Genomic DNA, 24,149 nt, shown 5'->3' on the forward strand with positions numbered 1-24,149 from the left:
TACATATATATTTCATTATTCTTCACATAAATGGGGTTTTGAATCCTGAATGAACATAAAATAATTATGATTAATTTACAGGAAAAGAAGGAATCCCGTTCAGAGGATACATGATGCAGGCCAGATCAGAAGATAAAAAACCAATAGGCGTGTTCACCGCCCCAGATAGCAGCAGCCACACCCTCGACTGCGGATCAGGAAAAGCGGTATGTAATATATTGTATGAAAATATACTCAGTATTAGTTATTAAATTTCAATATATTTGTCGTAAGGTGTGAAAATTACCAGTTTAGTATTAGTATTCAAATTGATATGCTTTTATTTGGACTAAGTAAAATAATTAATTTAATTAAATTTTTTTTTATCAGAATACTGTCACTCAGTCAAACGCTAATGATAAGAAGGAAGTATCTGTCATTTGGAAAGCACCTAAAGCATTCAAAGGAAAGGTCGTATTCACGTAAGTTGATGTTTTAAGTAAATGTTTGAACTTACTTAAATACAATAAATTAATGTTTGTAGTTTCGAAAAAATTTAGTGTTTAAAGTGTAATAAATTAAGAAAAACTATTTTAGTTTCATTAATCTCGAGCACTAAAATATATAAAATAACTTTCTAACAGTTTTTAAGCTATAGAAATAAAAGTTAGAGTAATATATTGAGCAAATCAGTATGTAATGGTTCAACAACATAGTTAAAAGATGAAAATTGGTTGCATAACATGGATAGGTATTTTAAATTATTAAATAGATGCCATTCCTTTCCTAGAGCTAGTAGCTAAGAAAAGTATTAGAATAGGTTTGTATATTGGATGTGCAGTTGTCAACGGGTCATTACATTGAAGTCTCCCGAGTCCTCAAAATAAAAAAAAAAAAAATAAAATAAAAAATTTTCGTACATTGATATGTGTTTCTCTTCCATGATTTCTCCTGTGTACAGATTTTTTTTTTTTTTAACTTTTCGACTTAAGACCCCCTATACCTGTCTACCAAATCAGGCACACTGTGTCATAGAGGCTGAGCAAAAGCCGCTAAACTTGTTTCCTTTGGGTTGTAGCACCAAAACTACTTTGACGATGTCGATGAACTTTGCCTCAAGACTTCTCTTTAAACACCATTAACTTTTTCGAGAAAGTAGAATAAAATAATGGTGTAAACTAATTTAATTTATGTATAACTCAAAAGTTATACTTGTCATGTAAAATTCTATGGCGTCATTTTAATGGTAATTAAATTACCTACGAAATATATTTAAATGTAAAATTGTTAGAATATTGTTTGATACTCTTTAAAGTTTATAATTGCTTAAAGGTCAAAAACTAAGAATAAAAATACAATGTTTTTAATACATTTATTTAATCTTTTCTTGAAAGCTTCGAGAATACTGTATCTCCTTCCTCAGCATAATGTGATTCACTGTTAGTTTTAAATATATTTTCATAACAACTAGAAATCTACATTTTTGCAAATGTCATGAAAACTACTATTCCCATGAAGATAAATGTAATAAACTACTTGATAGTACATTAAAATAGCTTTAATATGAGTGCTGGAAGAAATCTGTCCATCAAATCGTTCTTGAGGTATATATTTCCTAAAATAAATTCACTAACATTTGATTTTCGTTATTTGGTTATCAAATGTTGCTTTTTAAAAAACTGTACCTTGGGAACTATTTAACGTAAACAGCTCTATTAGGATTAATTTTTAAGCAAATTGACTCTATTTTTTTTTTTTTTTTTTACGATGTTCTATTAAGTTCTCTAGTTTTGTTGATAGTAAAGGTATTTTCAATAAAAAAAATTAATTTTTTTAACATTTTACAACAGCTACCATTTTTGATCCCCCTAACGGTTGACAGATCCTACAATTTTGACTAGTAACTATACATAGTTTTCATTAAAGTAATAAAAAATTGGGGTGAAATAACTGACTTTTTTCTTCTCTTGGGCTGTTAGAGGACTATGTCCGCAGATAAAAGACCGTTTTTTCCATCATCAGTGCATCTCAATAGAACCATAATATTGCATTGTTGTCAGTTTTATGTATTTTGGCTTATCTCAGCTTAATTAGATAATAGGGAGTGAATTAAAATTAAAGATTAGAATATGTGACTATCCGCCAATATTAAAACTAAATCAATTAAACTGGAAAAATTAACTTAAATATTTTTACTTTAAAATTTATTGAATAAGTTGATAGAATTTTAATAGGGTTTTGAGATAAGAATTTTTTCACTCTTTGCAATTCTAGTTTATTCGGTTAATAGTAGATACAAATTTGTGTTACCAATAATATATAAGATCTAAATCAACCAAAACTTTTGTATTTTCACAATCCTTAAAAGATTAGAACGAGTTTATTAAAAATTATAGTATTATAGTTTATCAGTGCTAGAGGTCTTTAATTATATTACTTTATTTTTTATTTAGGTTCCTCTAATAGTGTCTCTAACAATTACTGTTTTTGTTTCAGCGTCACAGTCGTAAAAGTATTTGATATTTACTGGGTTGCCCAACCATCCTCAGCTGTGAAGATCTCATAACAATATTCTGTTTCAATATTAAGTTGTAACCACCCAAACCCACTCGTTTCTAACCTTGCTTCCTCTTCCATTCCTGGCAATCCTCCGAGGCGCCTGAAAAGAAGATGGCCTCGTGACCTTATATTGTAAACTGTTTTTAGAGTTCTACTACTGGGTAGTTTCTCTACATCCTGTATCATATCATTATGTCATTATGATCAAATTTACTGGTTGTATTTTTTTATACGGTTGTAAATATCAATAAATAAATAAAATTAAAAAAAAAATAATATTAAGTTGTAAGACTGATGCAATGAGTTGTATATAATTTTATTTAGATTTATATATTGCCAAAAAATTAACTTTTATGTTCCAATGAAAAATCATGTAACCAATGATTTAGTATTTCCCGAACTATTTTATATGGAAATAAATTTCAGTATGCTAAAAGTAGATTTTGTGATTTTCCTATATTTACTCAAAATAAATGAATAAAGGATGAAGTATGATGGGTTATAAAGGATTTAAGTGTTACTGATTCTGTTTAAACAATGTTACCATTAACAATAACAATGTTGCATTAAAATAAATCTTTGAGAACAAGTTTAAAATATTTCTATTTAAAATTTAATTAACTAACTAAAGAAAATATTTATGCTAATAAGCATAAATTTTCAATATCTTCACAAATACTCTATTCAATATAATTAATTTTTAATCAGTAGATTAGTCAAGATCTGTATTGTTTGATAAGTATGTATTTAAAGACTTTCAAAGAAAATATAATTAATTTATTCTAGTAAAAATAAAAATAAAATATTTATTTGAGATTAAATACCTCAACAGAAACGAAGTGTCTTCATTCTGATATATGCTACTAGCGTACAATATGTATAATCACCACTGTAGGCGGATAAAATACTGTTATCACATTAAATTTGTCAGAATTGTGTATAAGCAGTAGTTAAAATATTTTCCTTCATGTAAAAACGTATCGAATTAGTTTTATCCATTGGATTATCCATTGGAATTAAAAAATCGAATAAGCAGGAATCCATCGAAAACCCATCGACTGCTTTCATGATGACCCTCCGAACTTGTCATTACCTTCGTTTATTTATTTTAAAATGGCGACCAAATGTAGATTTAGTACTAAATGTGGAAACACAAAAACACTTTATTAGCCAAAACGCAAGAAATGACCGTACAATTTCAAAACTAGACGGTTTGGAGAAGCAAATCCAGGAAAAAAAATCCTTGCGAGGATGACTAAATATTCCTATAAATAATTTAACTAAATGTTTCATCAGATCGATTAAATTATTTAGTCTGTGGAGCAAATTATTTGCTCTATAGCAATAGTTCCCAAACTTTTTTGTCCTACTGCCCCTTTCCAGAAAAAATATTAATATTAGCACCTCCTGGATATTAATTGTTTTTAAATTTTAATAGCAATTAATATAAAATATATATGTATTAATTTGTCTACCTTTTCGTAAAATATAGTAAAGAAAGGTATAAATTAGAAACATTGAACTTGGAAATTATGAGACTATTTATTGAACTCAGAATAGAATCTAATAAAAAAAAAGTTAAAAACATTTGAAATCATCTTAATGAGAAGGATGAACCTGGTGTCCTGCTACTAATTTAGTGATCCTCAGCTCCATTTTCGTCAGCACCGCGGTTGGCAATTAGCAATTGGTTTCTTTGTCGTTAATAAATTGGCTGCCGCAACGAACCTACTTTCCACTAAATATGATTAATGATTGGAGAAGTTTCTCGGGAGGGAGGGGGGGTTGTGCGGTCAGCAAAGAACAACATAAATAAACAAAACCATATTTATTTATTTTATGCCGACGTTTCGACCTGAGTTTCAGGTCATCATCAGGGGTTATGGCGTAGAAGGTAGGCCTGCAACTGCCATGATAAATATGATTAAGGAAATGCAACTTAGAACTTTTGATTTACAGCCCATATTTCAGGTTAATCCTTAGGGATCTCTTTTTATGGCTAGTAGTGTTAATAGCCGCTTTTGAATTTGAATTTCAGCTCATCATTTGTTGTTACTTACGGTTATTCTTGTAACTCTGAAAATTATTCTTGAATCCAATCAGGTATGTCCATTTTCAAAATATAATCAAATTGATGATTAAAATGTGAATGAAGAGTATCTAAGTGTTCACAACAAGAAAGTATGTCTTTATCTTTATTTTTGCTCTTGATAAATTTGGAAATTGGCTGAATTCCCCTCATCTAAAGTTTCGATTGTACGGAAGAAGTTTTGTCACAAATACAGAAATAACAGATTTTGTTTTTATTAAAGTCACTTCATCTTGAAGCTGAAGATTACTTTCATTAAATTTTTGAGACAATTCTGTCAAGTAAATTTTTTCAATTTTGGAAACGGTTTACAAAACCTATCTAAACAGGCATCCTTTGAAAACTTTTTTTCTAAATCTGCTCTTCTTTCTTTTATACTATAACCGCCCCCAAATGCTCCTGTGGCCATCACCGCTCTCCTGAATCGCTGCAGCAACCAACAGGGGGCGGTGGCGCCCACTTTGGGAATCACCACTTATATAGTTTCAATAAAAAAAAGAATTTTCAGAAGCAATAATCAGAAAGTGAGATAGTTATTTACTTTTTATAGAAAATGACAATTTAGGTTGATTATGATAATGAATATGATAGGTTACTAATGCCATCGCAGGGATTGAGCTGCACTTGTATAAACAGGAAACGTCTACTTATTATATTGCTTATAAACATTGTTAGACATAAAATAGAATATGCGTCTTCCCAACTATTGATCTCACCTGATAACTCGAAATTTGACTCCTGGTCACCGATAGCATACAGACATTTTTATGTACAAATAATTGAGTGTACAAAAATTAAATTTAATTTCCAGTCCATGTGTACGTTATTTATTTTCACTCAATCAATTAACTTGTAAAATTTATTTAAATTTAACTTAATAAAGTTATTAACCTTATAAAAAAAGAAGCTATACACAATTAGAGTGGTAGCCCCTTCTTATTGTTTGGAGACTATCTGCATTACACTAAACTATTCGGAGTAGTATAACCACTAAACTGAAGGCGACACTACTCCTGTCAGGTATACGTTGTATTTTGAGTTGGTTATTTCAAAGAACTGGAAAATTAAGTTTTCGGAAAAATCTTGCGCATCATAAATTTATTTGAAAAAAAGACCCATTACTAATTAACAGGAACCGTCGAATGTAATTATTCTTTTATCATGAGATTATTTTGGGTCCTTAGTGAGAGAAGTTTTCTTTCTGGAAAATTTTTCTCGCTTAGTTATGTGGTTTTAGTCACTGAAAATCGTTTTATCGGTAGAAGACACAGAGAGGCTTGGGTTAGGCCGACCAACAGAAGGACGAATGGTAAATCAATGTGGAAGTAATTTTAAAAGTAGCTTATTTCATTTTAATACCCCCAAGAGCTTAGGCTTAAGACTAAATTAATAATAAAACTCAATAAAATGTTAACAAAAGACTTAATTTAGGGACTTAAAAAAACATTTTATTTATTTATAAGAAGGATACATATTATGGACTATATCAGAATTTGCTATCTGAAATCATGCTAACATAGTGGAGAATAAGCCAATTCTTCCGAAGCATCATTGTAAAAAAGAAAATATAAAAACGAAAAAGAATATGAGGAAAAATAGTAAGTTGCAAACTTTTATATAAAATTTTAAGAGACATAAAAGAAATAGCAACTCTAAAAGTAAATTAAGTAAAGAGATAAATAAAAGTGAAAAAAAAAGATGTGGTTGCAATTTTTACGAGACCTAAATGAATTAATTGTCCATAAAAAAAATTGTTCCCAAGAACTGTTGAAAACAAATGAACGAAATGAGTCAGAGAATGCAGTTCTATTCGTATAACTTTAATTTAATAACAGCACTGAAAAGTTTGGAACTGACTGTTTTTTAATTAATTTCTAACAGTTTATGTAGATAAATAAATAGTATTTTCAAAACCTATTTTACTTATCTATTTATTCTATATCTTTTTGCCCGTTTTGCTAAATGGGTGCACAAACAATATTTCAAAACAACTGATGTATCTAAGCATATCATTAGACGAACATATGACGTTTTTGAAAATAGAAAAATACTAAAATCAGTTGTAACGACAGCGTATAAGCTCCATTACTTTCTAAATTCTTGTAACTCGTAACTTCGCTTGAAACTAGTGGTTTACAAACCCATTACTAGGTCGGCACTACAGTATGGAGAGAGCCTTTATGTTGCAATTCTTGTCAAAATCGACATTTAATTGTTTAGAATCGTTTCTGAATGGCATCCTCAGAAGAACATTGTTAAAAAAGTCAAACATTTACGACGAACTACAATTATTGTACTAAAAATAAAAGAATAAATTTATACGGCAGATGGCAAAACATGACATTCCTGACGTAACTCGGCGTAGGCTGAAAAGGAGTTGGATGCGGGACCTCCTATTGTAATAAAATAATTAACTTAACGTCAGGAGGATGCACCACTGGTTACGATCTCTCTCATGTCATGCCGGGATAGAAGATCTCATTTGCTGGTTGTAAAGTACATTTACAGGTGAAAATAAAAAAAATAAAATAAATGTCGATTAGGTCAAAACAAGAAAAATTGTGATAAACGAGTTTTTTAAACAAAAGCTCGAATTATATCATTAATAATCAAACAATATTATTGGTTACAAAGACCTCTTACAATGAAATGGGATTACAGTACAAGGAAATTGAAATAAGCATCATAAATCATAGAAAATGAAGGCACCAAAAGAGTTTTAAAACAATTCATTCATGAAGGGCATTTCAAAACAACTTCTGCCAACTATTTATGACCAAATCAAATATATTTTTTTTATTATGTAAATCATTATCAATTTATGCAAATAATTCAACAAAAAATAGGATAGATATACCCTTTGAGTTCATACTTCCACGTAACGTTTAATGATAACAATTTCTGTGGAATACATTCCACCGGAATGTGCTTCACAGGAATTTTATATTCTGTTTAGCTTTCTTCACTTCTATCCATTATTCAAATTATAACTTAAAAAAAGTATATAAAAAAAATTAAACGTTTCTAGTACCTTCTATTTCCACTGCTTTTTTCCCTCAGTTTCTTTAAAATTAACCACTTCATTGAATTGTAAATTTGACAAACTAAATTTCATAAGAAGACTACAATGTTGTATATTTAATCATACAACACCTATTTATCTACAGAGCAAATGATATTAAAAATTTTGTATTATAAAATTTGTTTACTTTTTTAATAAACTTTAAAGTTTTTAGAGTAATATGGAGAACTAGTTTTTTGACTTAGACCACCTTAAAAAGTGTAATTCCTTAAATTTTTTTACGATCAAAATAATTTTCCTTACTATATATAACATATACAGGTAAGCGAAAGTAAAAATAAAACTTGTCAATCCTTCTGCAATTTATGAGGTAATATAAAAATTGCTATAACCAAGACGATAAGAAGATACAAAATAAGTGAACTCTTTCAAAAGATAATATTTATTATTTACTTTTCCTTTTCTATTTTTTAAAATTTAATACTTTGGGATATTGATTCAAAAACACTTAATAATTTTCCTCTGCCTTCATTAATGGCCAAGAAACCGCTAATCGATCGCCACTTTGAAATAAGAGGCGGGCGGTAAAAATGTTTGTTTTACGTCATTATCAGTGAAGGTAATATCATAAATGAGTCCTCATCATTAGATTTGAGGAAGTACAATGAGAGATAGAACGTAAAAATATCTTTAAGAAAAAATATATAAGGATCTCTTAATTAATGATATATAAGGACAACTTTCACCTGAGCTCGCGTAAACGAATTTTCCACATTATACCTAAATTTCAAAACGGCTCATTTGATTTTGCTCAAATTTTAAGGCAACTTGGTGATTTCTTTAAAATGGGCCCGGTATCAATTTCAACAGATTCCGTTAACTACTATCCTTACCGGTACAAAATCCTTTCTTTTTTCACCTATATTTTAACAACGGCTCGTCCCGTAGATTTTATACTCAAACGACAAATCACAAACTTTGAAATATGGTAATTATTTATTCAATAGAAAATTTTCTGAAAAAAAAATAATTGATCAAAAATCCAATTTTCAAAAAAAAAGAAATTGGATGAAAGAGGATATATAAAAAAAAAAGATTGACCTATATACTTGGCAGAAATTATTTGTATTTCACTAAACTTTAGATTACTGCCCAATTTCAGTTAATTACTTTCAATAAACCAAATTAGCCTTTGTAATCGAAATGAGAAAAAAAAATAACTTCACCATTCACAGTTTAGGACTTTTCTAATAGGCCGATTGTTTTCAGATTTGGCACAGAAGTAACAAGTCACCCCAGGATAATTCTCAGGATCCCGACATAATTATTGGCCATTTTGTTTTATATGCCCATATATCAGCCATTATTGTAGCATTATGGAATCATTATACCAAAGCATAAAAAATAATCATATAAGTTTTTTTCAAAATATAACTAGTAGATGTATGTACTAGTATTGTTAGTTGCGATTTACAATTTATCAACTCCAATCGCCAAAAATCACCATCGTAGGTAGTGATCGAGTTGGATCAAAAAGATTACCGATATAAAATCATTTAATCATAACATCTCCTTACCTTAAAATTAAGTTATTTAACCTCGAAACACTTTAAAAAAATCGTAATAGTTAAAACAAAAATCGAATAATATCTGAATAGTGCATTTTCCAAGCGCAGTTCTGGTTATAAACTTTATATTATATTTCTACAAAAGTCTGAGTGGTTAATCTTAGGTTTTCGAAGGTTACTGACACAATCTCCAAACAAAATAAACTTAGGGATTAGCTTCACTAATTAATCTTAAGATCGTCATGGTAAACGTACAAAGATTTTGATTCAAAGAAGACAAACTTGTGAGCAGGTTTTGGTAAAAGTTTAAATAAATTATCTTTTTAATTATTTATTATCCTTTTTTTTTTTTTTATTATTTTTGTAATTGACAGCAATTATTGACAATTACAGACGGAATGACAGCCCCCATTCAAAAGCTAGACTGGCATGACTGAGTTGAATCACTAAGTCCTCTACACCTTCAGTCCAACTGAGATATTTAGGATCTTGTACAATTTATCTTTCGATTCTTTATAAACAGAAGGATTATTTGGTCATTATTTTGACTTTTTCCTGTAGGAATAAAGTGAATATAGATATGAACTAGCACTTGCAGCCTCCCTCCACCTCCTCAGTACCCCCTCCACTTCAGATTTTGAATGATGGGATTCCAAAAACCTCTCAGTAATGAATCAATATTACAGGATCCATCTGATAGTTCCTCTTAAGTTTAACTGTCATTCTGACTGACTTTGTTGGGGGTCCCTTTGGACTTTGTAAACAGTGATTTCATAAACAGTTGAACATTTTTACTTTTACAAATAGTGAGGTGAGTGACTATTAACAATTAGTAACTTAAAATTGGTATGGTCTGTGATTCCCCACTGTTTGTCTTATCTTATTAATTCCTGTCATAGTCAAGGCCCTGTGGTTTACAATCCTGCATCCACTTCAAGTTCAAATTCAAAGACTTCATATTTTTTTTTTTTTCCTCTGTTTCCTGAAAATGTTTTATTTTTAGAGAATTTTTTTATTTAGTACTTGTATTTAGTCTAGTTTATTTTTTTTTCATTATGAATTTATTTCCTACAGTGTCTTCTTAGAAATAGTAGTAATACATATATTTATATTTATAATTTTTTAAAAAATAAAAAATCATTTGATCATTATTTTATATTACTTTAGTAATTGTGTAAGATGCAACCAAGATAACAATCCAATATTACCTTACTAAGATTATATGGCTTTGTTTCAGTTTTCCTTAATATTTTATATCAGATAGATAAGAACCAGCAGATAAATTGCAGCAGCTATCATTAGATAATTCAGAGATGTTACTATTGTGGATAGTAACTGCTATAACAAATGTGGTGTTTGGGGCGGAACCGGAAGTACTTACCTCCAAAGGTTTTCTGAAAGGTGCATCACTCACTTCCAGAGATGGTCGGGATTATTATGCCTTTACAGGGGTACCATATGCAAAACCACCATTGGATAACCTGCGATTTAGGGTAAAGTATTTTTTGATTGTTGAAATTTAAAAAAATAAAATAAAATTTACTTATGAAATTTGTTTATAGTTATAATTTTTTATTTTGTTGATGTCATGAAACATATAATACAGCTTATTAAATGAGGATCAAATGCTTCATATATAGGGATATGAATATATAGAGATAAAATAGAATATATAGAGAAAAAATAGAGTAAACAGAAGTTAATCGAGTATAGTTCTGGGTTTTTGAAAAAATATTAGTTTTTCTATTTTCTTTTATCTAGTTTATCTATTTCTATTCACAAAATTAGGACATATTGATTCATGAGGAATAGAAAGAAACTGGTGAATAAATGTGTGTGAAATTCAAAATGTACCAATTTTAAATCATTTTTATGTTACACAAATGTATTGGGTAGTACAGTGTCTTATTACTACTTCACTGATTTCTGAATTATCAGATATAGTAAAAGTTTAGGTTAATAGAGAAAATATATAAACAACCAAAGCTAACTACTTGACGCATTTTTACGTTCAGGAACCACAATCTACCGATTCTTGGTCTGGAATATTTGATGCTAGGAAGCCTAGCCCTGCCTGTTTGCAAAACTCTGGTGCTAATAACTTTGTGGGACAAGAAGACTGCTTGTATCTCAATGTCTACACACCAAAGGTATTTTTACATCAAGTAAAAGAAGGCTCTTAAAAACTAACATTAAAAATTTATTCAGGGCATCTATTTATTTTTTCTGACGTGAAAAAAAAATTCCCTTGAAATTTAAAACTTTTTTTATGTTTTAGGGATTGCTACTTGAATTTTTTTTAAATTTTAGCCTGATCATATTTCTAAATTTAGTGATATTGATGCCCCAAAATTGTGCTAAATTATTGATTATGGCATGTCTGATAAAATCATCAAATTTGGTATAAAGTATCTTGTAATATACTTATAAATATTAAATGAGGTGCCCTCTAAAAGTTTTCAAATTCTTTAGTGTTTCTCACAGACTAAATTCTTCTTCCAAATATAGCCATTACTTTCTTTTCTCAGCACTATTAGTATCTTTATTATTTATTGTTAATTTCTTTATTCCTGTTTATTTTTCCTAGACAGCCACATTTATTTTAAATTATTTGCCATATTTTGCCTCTTTTATTTTCATTTATTTCATTGAGTATCCTAATATTCATTACCTGTCACCTTTGTTTGTTTTTAGTTCTATTATCAGTCAATCTTCATTTTTTCTGCTTAAATCATTACTTTAATCAGTAAGTTTGAAAATACATCTGACCATCGTAATTTTTACTACTCTCGGGGATTTTCCATACTTTATTTTAAGGTCACTATGAATCTACTTTGAATGTTCGGTTCACCTTCCTAACATACCAGTAAACTACTAAAATTTTAATCTGTTTTGGTCAATGGATAATATTAAATTAATTATTTTTGTAAAAGTGTGATAGTAAATATTAGGAGTAAACACAGTCAGTGCAGTAATATTTTTATCCAAGAAGCAAGTTATCAGATTCTAAGAAATCAAATTTAATGTTCTGAAATGAAGTTATATCTGACTTACTGTTTTATTATTAAGCTATTCATTAATTTTAATATTTCTAATTTATGTTACAATTCTACGATTCTAAGAAATCGAATATAATGTTTTAAAATGAAGTTATACCTGACTTATTGTTTATTAATAAGCTATTCATTAATGTTATTATTTATAGGTTACACTACAATTGCTGTAAATAAAATTTCCTTTGCAATTTGATTTCATTCTATATGAAATCACTCAAGGCCTGAACTTTTATGTTTCACAGTTTCACTATTTTTTTTTTTTTGTGTGTTAGAAATACCAATCCTAAATACATTACAAATATAATTTTAAATATTTGTTACATGAATATTTTTTTAATATCAATCTTTCTAAATTACTGAATTACCCAATTTTGAAATATCAAATATAAAATAAAAGTTATAGCCATAATTATTTTTTGTAATACTAACATCCCCTGCTGGAGTGTTCTTACACACAGCAACTCTTCTGGTTAATGATATGTTCTTTCCTGTAACTAAGCCAGGAATAAGAAACAAGAAGTTAAGATTCAAGTAATTTAAATTCAGTTTGGGACATAAATATTTACTTTCCCAAAAAAGTATTATAACTTTTTGCATACTACACTAACCATTCAAAACCTACTATCATTTCATAACTATATAAAAATAATTTTATAAAAAAACTATTTTAATATTAAATGTATTATATTATATTTATCTAGAGTTTTATTAAAAATTTGACTTACTAGCATCAAAAACACTTGACTGGCTCCTGACAAACAACTGATGGCTCAGAAAAATCCAGGTTCTAGTTGTTGTTAAGTTAGGTAAAAATAACTTATCCAATTGAGGGGAAAAAAATCCAACAGCAGGGAAATAATCCCCATTCAACTCCAAATTGATAAAAGTGATTCCAGGTTTTTATAGAATAATTACCATTTCAAAAAGAAGGATGATGTTTTTTAATTTCTTCAATGATTCCTATTAACGTTCATTGTTATCACTACTATCATAGTGCATCCATTATTTTTAAAAATGTTAAGAAGAAACTAATTTCTAACAGTTATTTTATTTTTAATTAATCACTAAAGCAAATGATCTTATAAAACAAAACTGGCTTTTTGATGGAGATGGTGAGGTTGGCAGCCATAATTAAACAAACAAAAAGTATTGTAAAGCTATTCAGTTACACTATTTTTATTTAATTTAAACTGTTATCCTGAGCAACTTTTTTTAGATTACTATGGTCAACTATTTCATATACAATAATCTCTTGATGATTTGTGGTTATCTTGTATGGCTGTTATTATATCAATAGTACCAGCAGTTGCAAATACTATAATGTAATAGTGTCACAAATGCATTTTATTTAAATGAGTGATTGTTATAGTTAAATTCTTCATTGCCAGTACTCTTCTATGTACATGGTGGAGGTTGGTCTTTTGGTGGCTCAGGTCCTGCTCATATGCCAAGGTATTTTATGGATGAAGATGTTGTCATCGTTATGATAAACTATCGTCTTGGACCTTTAGGTATGTTTTTGTATAAATTAATTTCTACTATTAAAATATCAAGTAAAAGTTCTCAGTTATATTAGTGCTTAATTATCAGAGAATAACAAGCTTTCTTGCTACTGTTGGAGAAAGTACTGATGATTTTTTTTTTATTATAATAACTAATTTTTTGTCAAATGAATTTTTGCAATAAAATACAAAGAAATAATATATTTGAATGAGAGAGAAGCTTAGAAATTTCACAATATTGTGAAATTATCAATTATTAGTAGGATTGTTAGACATGGCTTTCTCCCTCAATATACTCCTCCATTTAATTTCAGCTTTCTTTCCATCTTTGTTAATGTCAATACCCAAGTATAAACGCTATCAACTCTGTCCATTTCCTTGCCTCTAGATAGATAGTACTTCCGTAGTGACTATTAATAAACACCCTTTCTAAACATTAATCAATGTTCAATTATATTATATGATAGAAAATTAATGTTGAGACTGATTTACTTGCTTTTTATTTTAATCGTACTTTTTGTAATAGTGACCAAATCATCTGCAAATTTAAAATTACTCATTCACGACTGGTTTATATTTATTTATTTTAATTGCTAATTAATCTCTTCTAATTTGTCATCAAAGTGTGATATTTATTTTATCATGAGTATTGCTATTACAGGTTTCCTTAGTACAGAAGATGATATATTACCAGGTAACATGGGACTGAAAGATATGGCTTTAGCTTTGAAATGGACAAAAGATGAAATAAAAAATTTTGGAGGTGATCCAGGACTTATTACGGCTTTTGGGTTCAGTACAGGAGCCGCTTCTGTCCATTATTTGTGTTCTGTTCCTAAAACTAGAGGTAAAAAAGATATTCTGTATTGCACCTAAGTAAAGTTTATCATAAGGAGCTAGGAGAAATGAGTTTCTAATGGGAAAATACTGTCAATATCAGTGAGAATGGAGAGGCTGTGTGACCATTAGTATGTATTTGGCATCACAACCTCTTAACACCGAGCAAATTTAAATATGAATTAAAAATATGGCATAGTTCAGTAGTTTATTACTTCAGGTTATAATTATTTTATATTAATAGATTTGACTATTTAAACAAAAGAGATAAATAATGGAATAGATTAGTAAATATTTGATGGACATTTTTATAGAAATAAGTGAAGGAGGACTTCATATTGGTTGAATCATTATTTCAAATTTTATTTTTCAAATCTTAACAAATTCAATTTATTTATTAACTAATCACCATCAGAATTTCACAGTTCGCATAGGTCTCATTCTTCACTATTTTTTATTAGGAAACTTACTGTATCCAATGCTAGTTAGCCATTTAAAGTTTTTTTTTCTTTAATAGAATTGCTGAAAGGTTGTATTTCACAAAGTGGTGTGGGTGGTTCTCATTTCTCTCTAAGGAAGCCAGGCTTTGCTAAGAAAGCAACAGAGGTCATTGCTGGTGTTGTTGGCTGCCCAACCGAAATTCTTGTACCATGTCTTCAATCAAAATCTGCTGAAAAAATAACAGCAGCTGAAAAACATCTCAGGGTAAATTAAATTAAAATATTTATTGATGTTGCTTTAATGTAATAGAAGTTTTAGTTCAATCTTGATTTTTATGTTCATCTTACCTTTATGTTAAGCTTACCTGCTTTGAGGTGTTGGAATCAGAATATCCTTAGACCATCCTCCCTTAACCAGGTAGCTAGAATTATGAAAGATTGCACTACTGGATTGCAGTGATTTTTATTAGAAGAGTGAATAAATGTGTATTACATTTGTGTCTGTGTAAGATTTAACAAGTAGTATGATGTAACTTCTTATTCGCGCACTTGCACAATGTATGATATAGTATAATACCCATTTTGTAGTGTGTAATTTAAAATAAACTAAGCACTTACAATTTTTCAAAGATTTGATGTTAATAATTTTGTCTACTTGCACATGTTTTGCTGAACTGCAAAGCTTTGTTCTTTAAGACCTAAATTATTTATCGAGGTGGTTGTGTTAAATCTAACTCCAATTGACGATGTGAGGTACTCTACCAGAAAGCCTCGACAAAACATCCTCAAACAGGTTTTGTAGCTGGTAAGAAGGTGAATGAATGGACAGGATGAGTCTTACCTAGTTGTAAGTCTTCGAAGGAAGAAAACTTCGCTCTCTACATGGATCTAGTCTGCAGTCATGAAGGGGAATGCAAGTCCTGACTGGGTACTAGCCATAAAAGACAACACATATTTCCAAAATAATATCATAAGAAAGTATTGATCCACCATGAATGCTGTTACACACTGCCTCCTAAGGGGAAGAATTCCATAAGGCAGAAACTCTTCCAATTTGTCCCAAGTCAAGTCTGTGGGCTATTAAACGTCTTCAAGAGATACTACATGTAAACAGTTAGCTTTTAGTGAATCAGCAGATAATCTTTATTATTTCAAATGATACATTTATGAACATTATCTTATATAGTTGTTACAAGTGTGAAATTAAAGTATATACCAGAACTAGTACAAATATTAATATACGGTGTTTGCCTGATGATAGTAGTAGTTCCTGTGTTAGCTGGTAGGTTGCGTCATGCCGGTCTCGGCAGCTGTAGTACTTACAGTATAGACCAGTAGGTAGGGGTGTGGCAACATATTCTTAATGAAATAATTATAGAGCTTTTCTTGAAATGCCATATTCCCTTAATTTTTATTCCTTGTTAAGTATGCTTCACATAGTGTAATAGAACTAAGTATGTATATCTATGTCATATGGATATATGTCAACTGTTTACCAGTATTCATGATAGGATCACTAGTACTGATAAATTATTATTGCTTAAAAAAAGATAAAATTTATGAGCTATCCCTAATGTTTAGTAGTTGTATATTGGACTAATGCATACCAAGAACCTAGGGTGCTACTACTGAACATAACAAGTTTCAGTGGCGAGGGGAATTTTACTTTTATATCTACATTTTACTTATATATACCTATCCTTATAGTTATAGGTATGAAAAGAATCCATTGGTATTGGTATCCGTTTTGAGCAAGCATAAGTCAATAGTGGTGGTCTGATTAAAGTAGTATTAATAATACTAGTACAATTAATAATTTTGAAATTACAGCTGCAGGAGCTTGTTTTACACAGTCGTTCTCCATGATTTCGCTTTTTCTGTTTGATTCATCTATTTGTACAACATTAATTACAACCTTAGATATCATTATGAGAGAAACAATGATTTACACTTCTTTTTTATCTGAGAAATAATTTCATCAGGAAGAGTAAAGGTGAATTCAACAGCCAATCTACACCCATTGTATCGGATAAGTTAAGATCTTTAAATAACTTTCAATTTAAATTGCAGGGCTTCAAGTTATTTCTACTAACCTATGTTTCTGTTTAATTCTTTTTTCTATTTTGGAAGTATACAGTTTTGATACCTCCACATAGGATATATGTCACCTTCCTCGCTTTGAATAAGTTCTTGATTGAAATTCTAAAACAACTCACTTCTTTTATTTGTACAAAACTTCTAATTTTCCTAGAATGGTCTGCTCCATTTATATGATCCTTTACGTTCTTTCTAAAAGTCCCTTCTTTAATTTAATGCATAATAAAATATACTTTTTCAGTTCTGGATAGGGGAACCTCTGGTAGTATTCGGGCCTCTTTTGGAACCTCCAGGAAACTCATCCCTATTGACCAATTGGCCTGTTAATGACTCAGAGTTCCCATGGCTGATGGGAATTTGTGGAGATGAAGGAGCTGGCAAAGCAGCTGGTAAGTGATGAAATCCCAATTTAAATAAAAAATTATGTGAAATAATTCATCAAAATATTATTTATTGTTAAAATTAAAAAGATATACTTCTTTTGTAGCTCTTATTCTTAATGGGAATGATTCAATTTTCAATGATTTTACTGAACATCAACAAGAGTACATTAAAAGAATGATGAATATCGAAAATAAAGATGATGTACAAAAAGTAATTGACAGATTTTTTAAAAACGATGTAATTTCAGGAATACATAAGGTAAATATCTCATAATTATTTTCAAAATAGGTAACATTCCTGAGTTATTAATTTTGGAGTTGGTAAAAATAGGCTTTAAAAAGTTAAGACCAATGAAATGTAATTCAGATATTATAATTGTTTTTCCTGTTTTAAGAATAATTGTGATCCAAACTTGATACAAGAAATAAAATGAAATGAAAAGAGCGTTTTAAGCTAAAAATGAAAAGTTTTTTGTGATATTTTTGCATTAGAAAATTTAAGAATACAAATTTACTTTTATATCTTGAATAAGTAAATTAAATAACTTTCACATAATCTAAATACTTCCTAATAAGACCACCGGAGGGAAAACAGGTATTGACCCAAAACACTGGAATGTGAGAAAAACAAAATCCAAGCTTTGATGACAATAAACAAATTCTATTTTTGTTTTTAAATGAGTTAACAATGAGATTAATAATAATAGTTTCTAAGAACTAACTGTTGAGAGTCCATTTGTCTCTAATTAAACATGGATATAGCCTTTAATCCATCCTTGAAGCTATTTTTCGAACCCATTTTTAACGGATATAGAACCTTTTTATTTTGCATCTTTAACCTCATAGGAATATAGTGTGTTTATCTATTTTTACCGACCAATAACTAAAAAAAAATATATATGTTCTTCCCCCATGTTTTAATAATAATATTTAAATATGTTCACTATATAATATCTGTGGTGAGCAATAAAATGTAAAAGTTTCTATGAAAGCATATTCAATTCACATCCAAGCAACTAAAAATTCCAGCTTCATATTGTTTCTATTCTATTAGTTCACTAAATAGATTTTGTGGATGAAAATATATTTAAACATCATGCTGTTATGTTGTAGGAGATATCATTTAATCTTAAAAATAAGTCTTTGCAGCTTGCCACAAAAAAAATAATAATATGTTACTAAAAATGAAGACAGAAACCAAAAACTTTCAGTTATTAAGATTTAATACATTATGTACAATATTTTTGTATATTCCCTATTCTGTAGTCCATTATTATTTAAATAGCAATTTAATCTATTTAATTTAGCATTAAATATGTTATAGCTGTATAGTGAGGGTTATTCTACTTATCCATTGCTGAAAGGAGCTCAAGAACATATAGGACCTAAGTACTTTTACGTTTTTAATTATAAAAGTGGTCCATCAATGTCAGAATACCGAGCTAAAAGAAAATTGAATATAACAGGTATACGATTACTGGTATTATTACATTACATTATTCTATAAGGTAAAATCAATAACTTACTTGATTATTGTACTCAATTAATTAAAAAAAAACAGTACACTTAAACCACTAAATATTAAACTTCCATATAATCACATATATGCAAACTGGTGAAAAAAAAACTTATCCCTTACTGAATTAGAAACCGTTTCTTACAATCTTCCTTCATTATTATAAACTTTAGAAGATTGGCACTCTAATTCAATAAAATAAATCACTGTATTTCAGCATTCTTAAAAAGCAGTTGTTTTTTTAATAGACTTGATTATAGAAAATCTCAATATACATTTTTAAGAAACCTAGAAATTTAGCCGAATAAAATTTTTTGTATGTCAAATAAATTGAATGAATGAAAATTCCAAATAAAAAAAACAAAATGCTCAGGTACTTTATATAACCATTGATATATTTTTTTATGTTTAAGGAATTGAACATGGAGAAGACAATAAATATTATTTTGACATATCACATATGTACAATCCTAAAGATTGGCCCAAAGAGGAAGACATAAGCCTATCAAAAAAGTTAATCAAGTTATTGGTTCATTTTGCAAAATATCAGTAAGTCCTTCGTTACTGATTTGATGTACCTATAGACTAAGAAATGAGTTCAAACAAACATGGCAAAAATTGATTAATTAATTATTAGTTTATCTGCCTGAAATCTTTAAAAAATCAGAGGCAGGCTTGGAGCCCCTGGATGGCTTACGAAGGACTTTCAGGCTTAATCTATTAAATGCAGATTTATCTGCAGTTTTCAAATTTTCAAGATTTTGGATGTCAGATTACCATTTAATAGGAAAATGAGTGAAGAATTGTTCAAGATGCTATCAATTATCTGCAAAGAATTTCCAATGGCCAATAAGAATGAATGGCCAATTTACCTCAGTCCCATTTCCAACATGGATGACCATTCATAATTGTAGGAGCTGATTTCCCAAGCCCATTTATGTTAAGAGAATCCCTCAGGCACAAAGCTGCAGCATATAAAGTATATGTTGCTCTTTTTTTTTTTTGCCTTAGTACAAAGGCAATACATGTGGAGATAATTTCTCAACTAACTATGGAAGCCTTCTATGGCAGGGCTAGATCAGTTTAATCAAAATTAGCTTCATCGCTACCACCTGCGGATCAACATTAATTTTCATAATTTAGCTGAATAAATTTTGGTGGGTTAATTTTTTTATTTTATTCTAACTTATTGTTGTTAAAGTGAGAAATAATTTTATATATTTTTTCTTTCAAATGTTCACCAGTTTTTCCAATTTTTTGTTCTTTGAAACAACAAAATAAGTTTTTTGATGTAATAACACAAACATACATTGTTTGCTTCCCCATTATTATTCTTGACCTTGTCATAGGTAAATACCAATAACTGATACACTTACCAGCCAAAGGAGCCCTTTTCCTAGCCCTTATTTAATACCAATTGAACAAAGTTTTTTGTACTTTCTTTGTCTTGTAATAAGTGCCATATCACCTCATTGAAGAAGGATATACAAATTGAACAGATAGTTAAGAGAATTTCATAGTAACCACCAATAATTAATCAGTTCATCAGTGTGTATAGCTTTTGTTAACTACTTTTTTAAAAATTTTTTTGTTGAAAATTAATTTAAAGTTCTTATTTGTTGGTTCACTTAAATATAACCACATTTTTTAATACCAGTTTATTGCTTAATAAGCATTATCAGCAGTGTATTAATAACATACATTTAACATTAGCATTAATTGTTTATAAAAGAAAACTTTATTATAATTTATTTAGGTTAATTTTATGTTTATACTGAGTAACCATTTTTTTGTACCAGTACCTTTTATAATCTCCCTTTTCAAAATTAAAATTATTCTATGGTTTATTAAATTTCAATTTTCATTTTTTTTACCTTAAAAATTTTTATTTATTTTTTCTTTAACATGGTTGTTGTGGTGAGCTCAAATGTTGACATATTATAACATCGCTTACTCCAACACAGGCAATAACAGTAAAAAGTTTATTACTTTTCTGTGCAAAAGATACATTAGATTTTTAATTACTTCTTTAGACACTAAACAATTTTATCAATAAGTAATTATGAGTTTGACGCTCATGTCTTTCATTTTTGCAGGACACCAAATCAAAAAGGATTTCATCCCGAGTGGCATATGTTTGGACACCAGGGCCATTACTTGGAAATAGCAAACAATGGATTTATGATGAAAAAATTTAAGAAAATGCGTGAAATTTTGAATTTTTGGAAGCATATAAAATAGAAGTCAGATTACTCTAAATCATGTTAATATTTACAACAAAAATGAAGTTAACAACAAAGAGCGAAATTTCAGACCTGCACAAATTACTTCCCATTTAGCACTGAAAAAACTATAAAAAAAAAAAAAAATTATTATAATACAATAAATTATTAGTATTATCAGTTAATTCATTATCAATAAAGTATTGACAACAAGTAGTCATTAAGTCATGATAGTCAGAATAATTACAAAGATTGCTTATGCCATTTTACTATTTAAAATTTCCTTTTACTTGAGTGATTAAAATTTTATGTCTCAAACACAACTTGTAAAAAAGAATACCAGAAATTTATGACGTGTGAATAAACATATTCGATAGATTACTTATGACAATACTATTTAAATTGAATTAAAATATTATAATACACATCAATTGAAGATTAAACATCAATGAAGAGTGAGGACAAAAGAAAAGAGATTTGGACCTGAAAATCTAACTAAATATTACTGGCAAATCCAAAAAGCATTAATATATGAATAGTAACTATGATTACGCCATTAAGACCACTTTTTAGGTTGATTCAATGGCATTTAACTTGCCTTCCAAGTCAAAATCAAGTTTGTTTTTTTTAAATACACAACCCATTATTTATAGAGATAAATTAAAAATATTCAGTGTACTGTCAATGTAACAAGACATGTTGGAGCAGCACTCTGGTTGTATGTTAAAAAAAAAAAACAGAATATGTTCGAGGGTCAAAATTTATTTTGTGGCACACCTATAAAATAAATCTGGCAAGAATAGGAAGGCAACTAGCAAAATTCTACTCCCTCCTATTCTAGCAGTATTTTGGGACCTCAAGCCCATTAAAGAAAAACGATTATTATTTAACTAAAGAAAAAACAGTAATAGGAAGATTAAATAAAAACAGATATTAACATTCACTTGTTTATTTTTATTCATACACCACCCTCTCAAAATAATATAATTATAAATACATGTTATTTCATAATATTAATAAAATTATGACTTGTATTGTGTAGAAAAGAAACAAAAAAAAAATACTGGCACACAATTCCAAAATTATATAATCTCAAACTTATTTCATAAAGGCAATATTGTAGATTTTTTTTTTGTTTGTTTTGTTTTTCCTTTTAAAAGAAAGGCACTTAAGATAGGGGCATCTATTAGTTTAATATAATTTATTCTACATATAAATATAACGTATTGTAACAAGTGTGCGTTTTACGTCCATAATGGTCCTTCGATCTGAGGCCATCAATAATATGCCCATGTTTTAACAAGGCACTTCGTATAGTTCATATATCATTTAGTAAAGAATAATTTAATTAACTATATAGTCCATAAAAACATGATTAAATTAAATTTATTACATTATATATACATTTGTACAAAAATTGAAACACAAACGCACTTTACATGAAAATGTTAAAATGACAATTACTGCCTTTTAGCCTAAATTTATTGCATTTCTTATTCATATACATTTCATATTTATTGACATGTTTTATTTCTCCTAGGATGAGTACCTCATATCTCGAGTTCTTCAGTTACTATTTAATATTATATAATAATACATAAATATATTATTTACATAAAGGGTTATTATAAGAAGCAGAAAAATATAAAATCCATTCTATTCGTTTTAAAATCAATTTTCTGATCTATTAAAAATAAATTTATAATACAAGTTATATTTACATTAGAAGCTAAAAATTATGATTTTGAAGTGACTATGGGATATTAAAAGGATTTTCAAAGCATGTCACAAACAATTAAAAAATCTCATTTCTCTAGGCACTGGTATTTAAAAAAAAAAAAGGAAGTTAAATATTAATTAACCTGTCTAGTATCACAGACAATACGTACACTCACACACACACGCACGCAGGCTCATACTCAAAAGTGTCTATTAAAAATTGGCTTTGACTATGTACACAAACAAGCATTGCACAACCAATTCAGAGGAATTCGGGGGAAGAAAATTTGCTTTTACACAATAAAAATACAAACAGAACTTCGAATGAGCAGGATGACTAGCACCAATCAGCCATGTAGGTGAAGTCTTTGAACAGGTCTTGCTCAACATTTGTTAATGGTCTTGGATCTTTAGGTGGTGTTAAATGTGGTTTCTCAGATGTAAACTCTTCATCAAAGTTGCTTACATCTTCAAGTGATGTCTAAAACAAAAAAAATAAATAAATAAAAAATAATATATAAAAGTTGTTGAGTATTGGAGTTCAAGGCTTTCACTTATTTTAGTTTCAATATTCTTTAATCAACCCTTGCCTAAATAATGTTTTATTAGAGTTAACATGTTATACTATAATAGCTAACGGGAAATAAGGCGGGTTAGACAAATTGTGTTGAAATCTTTCGCTCCATAACATAACTCACCATTAACTGACGAAATTTATGGAATTCTTTACCCATTGTTTCATAGATTCATTGTGATGAAATAAAGATTACTCAAATCAATTATTTGATTGCCCACACAATCCTTGAATAAAATTAGTATCAATCAAATTTATAATATCAATATTAATTTTACTAACTACTGGCAGTTTAGTACTGAACCGATCCAGTCTTCATTTTGTTGGAACTAATTGTGGCAACATGGAAAAAATGACCAAAATGTCTAATATCGTGCATGGTTCAATACATTTATACAAGCTAGTTAAAACATTTAATTTTAACAATTATATTAACTTAAAAATAGGCAAAATCATTTTATAATGAACGTTTGGTTGAAACTTTTTCAGTCCCATCGGCCACCAATTATCAAGACTACTGTTCATTCAGAATGCTAAATCTACTGAATCAGTAAAAAGTAATTAACATAAAATATATCAAACTACA

At 28.8% G+C, this 24,149-nt stretch overlaps 3 protein-coding genes across 11 annotated transcripts in view; 2 read left to right on the top strand and 1 right to left on the bottom strand.

Moving 5' to 3' along the window:
- Positions 1–2,846, top strand: part of LOC106677197 (putative defense protein 3) — an 8,980-nt gene extending 6,134 nt beyond the window's left edge. Inside the window, exons 3-5 of the mRNA XM_014414958.3 lie at positions 82–206; positions 370–461; positions 2,476–2,846. Coding sequence (XP_014270444.2) covers positions 82–206; positions 370–461; positions 2,476–2,545 — 287 coding nt within the window. The 3' untranslated portion in view covers positions 2,546–2,846. The remainder of the gene's footprint in view (positions 1–81; positions 207–369; positions 462–2,475) is intronic.
- A 7,022-nt stretch (positions 2,847–9,868) lies between these two features.
- Positions 9,869–22,213, top strand: LOC106677205 (esterase FE4). Its single transcript, XM_014414977.2, has 11 exons — positions 9,869–10,028; positions 10,455–10,710; positions 11,233–11,367; positions 13,643–13,784; positions 14,437–14,622; positions 15,130–15,317; positions 17,391–17,538; positions 17,637–17,791; positions 18,857–18,998; positions 19,462–19,597; positions 21,145–22,213. Exons 2-11 carry the CDS (start codon positions 10,531–10,533, stop codon positions 21,287–21,289), a joined length of 1,557 nt encoding a protein of 518 aa, XP_014270463.1. The 5' UTR covers positions 9,869–10,028; positions 10,455–10,530; the 3' UTR covers positions 21,290–22,213.
- The window catches only part of Pkn (serine/threonine-protein kinase N), a 113,066-nt gene continuing 110,334 nt past the window's right edge, over positions 21,418–24,149 (bottom strand). For all 9 annotated transcript variants that reach the window (XM_067048903.1, XM_067048902.1, XM_067048899.1 and 6 more), the window contains one exon: positions 21,418–23,470. In XM_067048903.1, coding sequence (XP_066905004.1) covers positions 23,327–23,470 — 144 coding nt within the window. In that variant the 3' untranslated portion in view covers positions 21,418–23,326. The remainder of the gene's footprint in view (positions 23,471–24,149) is intronic.

The sequence above is a fragment of the Halyomorpha halys genome, unplaced genomic scaffold (assembly GCF_000696795.3).
Source record: "Halyomorpha halys isolate HHAL.00 unplaced genomic scaffold, Hhal_1.1 Scaffold91.1, whole genome shotgun sequence".
Taxonomy (NCBI): Eukaryota; Metazoa; Arthropoda; class Insecta; order Hemiptera; family Pentatomidae; genus Halyomorpha; species Halyomorpha halys.

What these genes read in the sequence shown, in the direction of transcription:
- LOC106677205 (XM_014414977.2), top strand. Translation starts at nt 10,531, where the DNA reads ATGTTACTATTGTGGATAGTAACTGCTATAACAAATGTGGTGTTTGGG. An exon ending in TGGATAACCTGCGATTTAGG is followed by an intron (nt 10,711 to 11,232) that starts GTAAAGTATTTT and finishes TTTTACGTTCAG; the next exon opens with GAACCACAATCTACCGATTC. An exon ending in GTTCATTTTGCAAAATATCA is followed by an intron (nt 19,598 to 21,144) that starts GTAAGTCCTTCG and finishes TCATTTTTGCAG; the next exon opens with GACACCAAATCAAAAAGGAT.